This window comes from Eurypyga helias, unplaced genomic scaffold (genome assembly GCF_000690775.1).
Source record: "Eurypyga helias isolate BGI_N326 unplaced genomic scaffold, ASM69077v1 scaffold33760, whole genome shotgun sequence".
NCBI classification, from domain to species: domain Eukaryota; kingdom Metazoa; phylum Chordata; class Aves; order Eurypygiformes; family Eurypygidae; genus Eurypyga; species Eurypyga helias.
In genome coordinates, this window is record NW_010225631.1 from 13,434 (window position 1) to 23,327 (window position 9,894).

The following is a 9,894-nucleotide window of genomic DNA, read 5'->3' on the forward strand; positions in this document are numbered from 1 at the left end:
TCAGAAACTGCCTAGGCCTCCCGGGAACACTGCGCGTTGGGAGTACGCTGCTCCGATGCGGAGCGAAACCCGCTCACTTTAACTTCCCTGCACAAATAATAGTTTTGTGTCACGTGTGCACCCCTAGTAAATTCCTTCAGATGTTCACTTTGCTTCTCAGTAACCCAATAACTTGCTCAGACTGTTCAAAGGCAAGTGTTAATTTAAACTTTATAAATCATACCTTGTTTTTAGAACAGGAAAATGAGGGCCCTATTAAGCTCAGAGATTTAATAGTGACCTGAAACCTTCCCTAATAAAACTGCATGCTCCAAACCATATTTCTTTCCAGAAATGAAAACATTTAGAAGGTTTTCCTGGCCACCAAGAGTTGAAAAATACATTTAACACTGCACTTAATCCCCATAGACTCAATGACCGGGCTAGTAAAGAGGCCCTTAAACTTCCTGCATATCTCCATATGCTTTCCTAAATAACCGAAAGGAGAACTAGCCCTTGCCTGACAAAACTTGTAGCGTTGTGTTTGTTTCCAGCCGTGCTCCTTGCAAGCTCTTTTAAAAATTTCATTGTTTCAGGAGCATTAACAGCTACGCGTGAAAGACAAACCCCAAGTCACCCAGCACAATACAGAACTAAGAGGAGGAATAATACCCTCACCGGCGAAATCAGGAACGCTGACTTACCAGTGCCAAAACTTTCCTCTCCACACAGAGACAGTTTGTTTGCATCCATCAAGTTTCCAAAGAACTTCCAGCCAGTTGGAGTTTCGTACAAAGCAATCTTCGTAGCATGGGCCACCCTTCAAAGGTAAGAACGGGGAAGTCACGTCACAGCCCGGCTCAGCGCTGCCACGTGCAATGATGCGGCAGGAGCTTCAGCTGCTACCCAGCACCTTCTGGGGTAACGCTGCAGGCAGGTCATGCCACTCTTCTGGGGTTTTTTTACAACAAACAATTCTTTTTACAGCAATCCTCTATTGCATCCCAGTGTAACGTGTGGGAAATGACTGGGATGCGCAACTGAGGAATAGATACAAACACGTGGCTCTTCTAAAGCAACCTGTAGCTCTCTAAGCATTTAACAAAGACAATATCACTATCAACTTGAAAAAAAGGGGTGAGGAGGATCATTTGTTTGGGCTTAGAAAAGAGAAAGCGCCAGGAGCGAAGCCCGGCTCTGCCGTGTCCCCAGACAGGATTTAATCCACTGAACTTCCCTGCTCCCGGCAGCCGGCCCGCGGCAGCCCTGGCTCCGCTGCACCCCTCTCCCCACTGCAGACAGAAACAGGGGCGGTCCCGCTCCTTGGCAGGGCTCCCCTCTCCCACCACGCCCAGAGGGGAAGGGTACCTATCGAGAGCCCCGCTGGTGGGCATGCTCCGGGCAAAGCCACGCACTCCGGTCTGCTGGAAGTACGGGATACTGAAAATATTGGCGGCGATGACGGCAACGGAGTCGGAGGGGTTCACAAAGAAGCCGTGCTTCCCGAGAATCATGTTGCGATCCTGGCGAAGACAAGAGAGAAACAGCTCTCATCCCCGCTCAGCGCAAAGGCTGCGGTGGCAGAAGCTGTTCTACTTGGCAGGCGCAGCCCATAAACCCAACAACGCAGAGATTTTTGCCTGCACTGAAATAAACAGAGAGTTTTGAAAAGCTAAATAGCAGCACCTGGGTAGTATTTCACCTCCCAGCTGATTTTTCACAGCTTTTAAAGCTACTTAAATACAGCTTGGACTTCATTATTAACACAGCAGCCAACTCTCGCCATGGAGGCAAGCTGCAGCGCGCGGTTCACGTCTATGTGCAGCCACAGAGGGCAGAGGGAGAACAAAGGTCTTCGCCTTCATCCTCCTCTGCTTAAGAGCCGCTGAGCGGTCACTCCCAGCTGCCCCGAGGGCAAAGAGGCCAACGCAGAACAGCCCGTTTACCCCGTCTCCATCGAAGGCGGCTCCGAAGTCGTACTCTCCCGTCTTCATGGTCTGGACCAGGTCAGCAGCGTAGGTTAGGTTGGGGTCGGGATGGTGGCCACCGAAGTCCTCTAGTGGGGTGCAGTTCACCGCCGAATTTGCCGGGGCTCCGAGCTCCTCACACAGGATCTTTTTCACGTAAGGGCCCACAACTATCACGGCAACACAGGAGGAGTCAGCCTCTGCCCTCAGACAGCTCGCACCAGCCACGTCACTCCCCAGGCCTCCGCTCTGCTCACTTTGGGTCAGTTCACACGGTTTACAGTACCAAAAGCACAAGCGCTCACACCGAAAGCTCCAGGCAGCACACCGGTGCGCTTAAGCCTGATCCATCCAGGCACACAGGCTCTTGCCAGAGCAAGCTTTTCAGCTGAGGGGCTGTCCTAATAAATACACTTTTAATCATTCACAATCAATTAAGCTTTTAATTGAATATTAATTAAACAATGAGACGACTCATGGGTTGAGAAGTGAGGATGAGCCCAGGGCAGGGGCTCAGCGCGTGAGCCAGGACCCCACCGTGAGGGGCCTGCACACTGACGCGTTAGTAAGGACAGCCCCGTGCAACACGTGTGTGATCCACAGCCACCCCGCCGTGCAAGGGGATTTACTGCTCTCAGGCAGGAACGGGAACGGTCTGCAGACAAGAGACACAAGATGCTAGGAAAGCCAGGGTGCTCCCAAAAACATCTACTTAAAGGGACTGACAAGCTTGGCTTATACATTAAATGACACAAAAGAGTCTATTGGTCCCATTTCTGTACTCAAATACCTACGGGCAGACCTTTCGCTAACGGCTGTGACCCCCACGGGAGACGGACCGACGTACGGCCTACCAGGGCAGCTCTGATCACAGCCCCAGCGCTGACCTCCTCTCCCTCCTGTGCAGACTGACGTGTGTGAGCCACACAGCATCCCCCCGGACCCCACCGACACCTCTGCCCAGGTCAAATACCGACTCCAAACGTTTGACAAAAGAAAATAATGTATAAAAAACCCACAAAAATCAAATGTGCAAGTGAGGGAGATAAATTCCAGAAAAAAGCTTTCTCTCTGAAGTAGGTAGCAAACCCCAGGAGACACCCGGCGCCCCAAACCCAAGTCCTGCCATACCTCCGTGCATAGCATCTATGCGAATCTTGAGCTGGTTTTTCCCCGAAAGCAGCTCCTTTAATGCACTGAAGTCAAAGATGTTCCTCAGCATATTGGCATAAGCTTCTACAGAGTCCACAATTTCCACTGGAAAAACAAAAAGTCAATAGAGACCAACGCTTAAGGGTTGAAAATCTTTGCAGAAATCCCATTCTGCTGCACGTGGCAGCGTGCTGACAGTCCTCAGCGCCGAGGGCCAGGGCTCAGCACAAGGCCTTTAAACATCCCATGGAACCATTTCATAAAGACAATAATAATGGTCCTACAGCAAGAATTTAATTACAGGCTGTCACTGCTAATCGGGTACGGACCAACAAAATCCTTAAGACAAACACTGTTCCCAGCTACAGCTCCCTGGACTTCTTTTGAGAGGGCTCAGTCCCACTCCGCTTAGCTGGAGAGTGGGATTAAAGGAAAAAGGGGGAAAAATACATATATATAAAAACAGATCTCCAATTTCCAAAGTCAGCGGGAACTGTGCACCTAAGAGTCTGAAAAAGTTGCACCTTTCCAACTAACAGGCCATGAAAATCCCCTTAACGTAAAAATCCCACCACACAGAAATGGGGACTGAGAGAAATATCAACTTTTATAATCTCTTTATTTCACTTTTTTTAATTACGAGCATAGTTCATGAGGAGATGGTAAAAAAAATACTTGCACTAAGTGTTTTTCAAAGGCCTTTTTTTTCTGTATTTTCCTATTTGACTGCTAACCGACAAGTCAGGTGTGAAATATAAGGGCTCTCCCACTCACAGAGAGGACTTTTCTGTGTGAAACCATGGGGATAAAATCAGTTCCAAAGCTGAAACACTCTAATTTTTAATCAGGAACATGCACCTCAGCTGCAGAGTTGTCTGTTTTGCAAGTTAATGGTAGCCTTAGAGACAAAACAGCCCCTGATTTCAGTGAAGTTTGATGGCTCAGATTTACCTACTGAAGTACTACCTTCTGTAGGACAGAAATAACAACATAATTAAAGTATCTACCAAGGGAAGACGCAGACAAAAAAACCCAAATTTAAAAAGCCAGGATGCCAAGGAGTGATGTCCTTGCTTGGCTTATCCAACGGATGAGGAGAGCCCAGAATCATAGAATCACAGAATGGTTTGAGGTGGGAAGGACCTTAAAGATCATCCCGTCCCACTCCCCGCCATGGGCAGGGACACCTTCCATAGACCAGGTTGCTCCAAGCCTCATCCAGCCTGGCCTTGGACACTTCCGGGGATGGGGCATCCACAGCTTCTCTGGGCAACCTGTCCCAGTGCCTCCCCGCCCTCTGCGGGAAGAATTCATTCCTGATGTCCCATCTCAATCTCCCTCTTTCTGTTTAAACTTGTTCCCCCTTGTGCTGTCACTTCCTGCCCTTCGAAAAAGTCCCCCTCCAGAATGGCCACATCTGTCCTTCAGAAACACCAAATGTCCTTGCTCATGCTCGGCAGTTCCACACTAATTCCACCTGAAAGGAAACTTTCCATGAGGAAGAAAAGCTGTTTACCTGTAAACGGTTTAAATTTGTTCTCCAAGTCAAACTGCTGTTTCCCAATGGTGCTCAGGTCCACCTGGAGATCTGGGCAGATGGCATACTCTTCGATCTTCTTGCTGATTTGGAAAATTTTGTCCGTGATACCTTCAGGAGCAGGACCTGCAAAATGAAATGGTCAAGGGGAGAGACGTTCAAGAATCTGACTGCAAGAGAAGCGCACTTCAGCAGCGGAGCAAAGGAGCTGGGGCTGGGAACACCTCCCTCGGAGAGGAGCGTCGGGGTGTGTGGGGAGCAGATCCATCACCTGCTCTGCTTAGGGAAACCCACTGCTCAGGGCACTGAACCTCTGCCATATTAACAGTTAAATTCGGTTCCTGGGGTCAACGTTAGAAAGGGCCAAACCTAAACAGAGCAAAGCAAAATGAGGGGACTCACCTCCGTTGGCAATATTGAATTTAATGCCAAAATCCCCATTGGGCCCCCCGGGGTTGTGGCTGGCCGTCAGAATGATGCCTCCGATGGCTTTGATTTTCCTGATGATGCAGGACACCGCTGGGGTGGAGAGAATTCCATTCTGCCCGATGACCAGGCGGCCAATCTGAGAATTAAGGAGCAAAACAAACTACTGTGAGTCCCTAAACCAGCAAAACTGCCAAACAAATGCTGGCACCAGGTAAACCAGAGTCCCCGGAAAAGGTGCTGCTTCTCTGCAAGCAAACGGCTTGTTCCTGGGAGGCTGCTGAAGCTCCCTGCTGCGTGCAGCGAAGGGCAGCATCCAACCCTGCTCCATTGTGCCTTTTTAGCGTTTTCCTTCATGAATGCTGCAGCCCAACTGGAAATGGAAACTTGCACTGAAGAGCTGAGCTCTCCAGAGGCACCTAAACAACCACCGGAACATAAAAATCCCAACACCCCTTTGGCCAGAGTCTCGAACGTTGCCTTGAGAAGACACAGTGGGGTTGAGAAAAGCCAAAACAAAACAGAAATGGAACATCATCACTGCTCCCATGGAACCAGCTGCAGATTCTCTTACTCGCAGCGGGCAACACACCTCCATCCCATAAATCTGGCGATATCACCGAGATTAAATCCAGACCAACATGCTAAGCAATACAAGGCAGTGAGGATCCGGTTGCTGGAGTTCATGTAATAAAACAGAAAATGAGTATTTTTCTGCAAGAACATGTTCCTTACCCCAGCCCCCAAATGAGGTGACAGAGATTTAAATAAATACCAGACTACCCTCCGCCAACCAAGGAGGTTAGTCCCTGTACAGACTGAGAGAAGGGGAGGAATTTCATTCAAACACAAGATCAACCATAAAACAAAAGGCAGCGTTCCCAGACCGCAGGTCCACGTTCCGTGCTAAGCCAAGGGCACGGGATGACTGCGATTCCTCTCCCGCGGCACCGGCTGGTGCTAAGCCCCGGCTTCGCTGCCGATCGGTTACTACGTGCTACAGCTGTCCCAGACCGGCTGGGCGAGCAAGGCGCTGCTAAAGGTCTGCTAGGGGTGCAGTTCAACGGCATGAACGGGAAACAGCAGTTTCTAGACCCTCTGCTCGGCTGGTCGCAGTAACCGGTATTACAGCCCGCGCGGCGCCTGCCCGCCCGGCCGATCGCACTGCTTTCCTGCAGACCATATGCTTCACTTGGAGTCGCCCTGTCCGCACTGGCTTTGCTTTTTTCCCCATTCTCAGCCTTGTCTTGTGTTTTATTCCAGCCTCCGTGTCTTGCTCCTTTAGTTTCACCGAGAATTAAGGACGCCTCCAGGAAGCTCCTCTCTAAAACCTCACCTTTTCCCTCCCACCTTCCCTTCGAGGGTCACATCCAGCCGCAACGCCCTTCCACATCGGTGCTCTGCCAGGCCTGGCATGCAGCTCGGGGGATGCGGAGGAGGGCTGCCAGAACAAAGGACCTTCTCTCCCAGACCATGCAGCGGCTGCAAGAGAGCTGGATGAACACACCAAATCCCTTCTCCTTACCCGGCTCGTCCTCCCTGCACACCTGAACGGTGGCTTTTGCACACCTATTGCTGCTCCCGCAGCGAGGAAGGAAAAGCAGCAAACCCCATACAAGCTCCATCTCTGGTCTCCATCCAAGCTGCTCTCTGGTTTGGGATCCTGCTTGGCCTTCAGAGGTTTCCAGCTGCCATTCCCCACCCATCCAATGCTAAATGCTGTGTGGTAACCACTGGAAAAGGTTGCTCAGCGTAGCAGCGCACTGAGCAATTTACACTTAAGTCTTTTTTAATTCTCCAGAATTTCTTAGGAGAAGAATCTAAGGAGGTAATGATGCACAAATACCTTTCACAGAATGCTCCGAACAGACCCACTTTGTGCAGCAATTCTGGGTTACAGCACTGCGATTCAATCCAGGGAACACTTCCACCACCTCGGTTTTACTGCAAGCCCCACCAAGGTGCACGTGGGCAACAGAGGAGACCGCCCACAGCCCCCCTCCCTCCCCCAGTAACACAGGCTGATGACTTCACACCGAAAGCCTGTTTTCCAGGCCAAGGAAGCTGGTGTCTACAGCTCCATCATGTCACCAGCACACCCTCCCAGCCCTCTTTCCGGATGAGAGGTGCCTCGCAAGAACAGCCTCACCAGTCCCACACGCTGAGCCCAGTTACGGTCTCTGAAGAGAGACACTTCGATTTATACAGCTCAGGTTAAGTGGAGAAACTGCCTTGGGCGTCCCCTTTAGCCAAATAATCAGCATTTAAAACATACGACGTGATGCTACCAGCAGACCAAGTGTGTTCGGTGCGATTCAGAAACCTGCTGACCCCACTTCTGCAGAGGTGACGGTACCTGGCGCTGCTACACACTGACAGAAGAGATTTTCTGCATACTCAAAACACAATACACGTGTTTTTATATTTAAAAACACCCTTGGACCCATCCCTTCTGTTCGATGGAGCAAGATGAGCCAGGCTGTATAAAAACAACCAATGAAAAACATCAAAACCAGGAGTGAACCCAGATTTTAGCCAGATGCAGGCCACGCTGCTGGCAAGGAACGCATGAGAAAAGCGTTGGTGGGGATCAGCCTGACCTCATCTTTGCCAGCAGAAAACCCCTCCCGCTGTCAAGCAGCTGGCCTGGCTCTGCGTGCACTTTTCCCAGCTCTTCTGCTCAGCCTATGAACTGACTTAAGAGGAATACATAAATTTAAGAGGAATACGTTCATTTGTGATGCCAAAGGATTTGTTTTACCATAGCAAAAAATATGTAGATTTTAAAAAATAATAATGAAATCTCTCCTCCTACTCATCCGTTCATTACTCATTACCCTGTTGTGATCAGCTAAGATTTTCCGTCAAGCAGATTCCTAAGCGCCAGGCCTCAGTGTAAGGCTTCGCTCTACGCTACGAGATCCGGGACAGACAGAGTCATTTCTTCTTAAATTTCAAAAACCCGAGTGCCCAGAGCCTTGCAGCGTACGAACCGTGCTCTGCTGCAGGCAGACAACCCTCTGTCCTGCTCCCAAAACACAGATCGCTGCAAAGGCTGCCACTCCCTTGCTAACTCTCATCTTATTCCAATTTTCAAAGGCTCCCAGAGCACTTATCACACAGCCACGACTTTGAGAAACACCAACCCTATGCTCTGCCTTTCCATCCGCGGAGCAGCTCGGAGCAACTGAAGGCATTTCTGCTGAGCGGCCACCGAACAGCCGCGGCTCTGCCACCTCTTCACAGTACCAGGGGTTTACGATCTGACGGAGAGACTACGAAACCCGCAGGTGCCAACAGCTTGTGGCACGTCAAAACACAAAGAGAGCACACAAAAACCCAGCAGCGTTTATTTCCTTTGCTGCATGTGTATCCCACATACTTCAATCCAACTGCATCGCTTCCAAGTGAAAAAATAACAGCAATTTCCGTGCTAGCAAACTGATTTTCCATTAAAAAGTCAACTATTAGCAGTTGAATAAAGTCTGGGGAAATTAAACCTCGTGGTGACTAATTTATTATGATTTTCTGCATTTATCAGCTACACAACTAAAGGAATTTAGTCATTTAGCGTTTACCAACCCCATTGGCAGCAGCCATTTGGACTATCAATTCCACTGCAGACTTATTAAAGTATCGCCCATCACCTCCAACGACCATAGAAGATCCTTGTCGATCTCTTAGGTCTATGGAAAAAAATATACTCTGGATAAAATTCTGCAAATAGTTTGTCTTGGATTCAAAATAAAAGGTCTTCTTCCATAATCCACTGGTTCCTGGCTTCTGATCGTTGTAAGGAGCTGTTGGCATGGTCAAGAGAGGCAGAGGAGCGTCTTCCATCTTCTTTTTTCACACAAATTCATTTAAGAAGTAAATTACGCCAAAACACAAAAATCAATCTTGACACCAGCAGTGGCCCACCTATTAGAAGTTCAGTGAAGCTGTTGAGCACCCAAAAATAGCTCCTTGAACCTTGAGCTGAATATGGTTTCTGTAACTGAAGACGTTTTCTTGCACTTGCTGTGGAGGATCAATGTCACGGAGAATACACAATTCCACGCAGCCATCTCTCACTGAAAGCGCTGGGAAAAGGGGGTTTTTGCCTTCTTGATCATGCTCTGCTCTCCGCAGGCACAGCTCCTTGCCATTCCCTCATCCCACCGGAGCGCAGCAGCGTCAGTCGAGCCAGGTCTCCCTGGGGCAGGGGTGCCGGGGGAGGCGGCGAGCAGCTCAGCCCTCTGCTCAGATGCACCCACGTCCTGCCCCGGCGCAGAGCCCAGCGTTTTCGCCAGCCCAGCAGATCTGCAGGGCAGCGCCAGGCCGCTGGCACTCCCCGGGAGGCAAGCCTCCAGCACGGCAGCGATCTGCTGGAGGTATTTTGCAAAGTCTGGGGAGTTAAAGGTCACTCTTAAAATGGGAGGCAGCAGATCTGTTACCTACAGTTCGCTCATACAACTCCTGCTCCAACAACCTGAATTCTCCAAGGGTTTCCTCCCAAACGCAGGGACGTTATCCACAATGAACACTGGGTCAACCTTTGTTTGACTAAGAAAAGCCTCTGGTTTCAACTGAACACCCACCCGAGTCTCACCGGGGGCAGTATATGTACCTAGAGTCATTAAAAAAGACCCCAAAAACTATCAAATGTTTTGGAAAACTACATCTGACAAAGCTATTCATTTTGGAGCACCTTGAACACATCCGGAAGAGACTCAGATACCAAAGAAACCTTTATGAAACATCTTTCTGAACACGGGGAAGGTAAACTTGAACGCTGGACTGAATCAGAGCTTCCTGCAAACCTCTTCAATAATCTCAGAATCATAGAATCAT

At 49.6% G+C, this 9,894-nt stretch overlaps 1 protein-coding gene across 1 annotated transcript in view; it reads right to left on the reverse strand.

The window, feature by feature from the left end:
- PGM1 (phosphoglucomutase 1) overlaps positions 1-8,953 on the reverse strand; it is a 14,992-nt gene extending 6,039 nt beyond the window's left edge. The window contains exons 1-7 of the mRNA XM_010150211.1: positions 8,644-8,953; positions 5,038-5,200; positions 4,615-4,761; positions 3,078-3,203; positions 1,926-2,116; positions 1,348-1,502; positions 684-799 (exon numbers count right to left, since the gene is read on the reverse strand). Coding sequence (XP_010148513.1) covers positions 684-799; positions 1,348-1,502; positions 1,926-2,116; positions 3,078-3,203; positions 4,615-4,761; positions 5,038-5,200; positions 8,644-8,901 — 1,156 coding nt within the window. The 5' untranslated portion in view covers positions 8,902-8,953. The remainder of the gene's footprint in view (positions 1-683; positions 800-1,347; positions 1,503-1,925; positions 2,117-3,077; positions 3,204-4,614; positions 4,762-5,037; positions 5,201-8,643) is intronic.
- Positions 8,954-9,894: the final 941 nt, after the last annotated feature.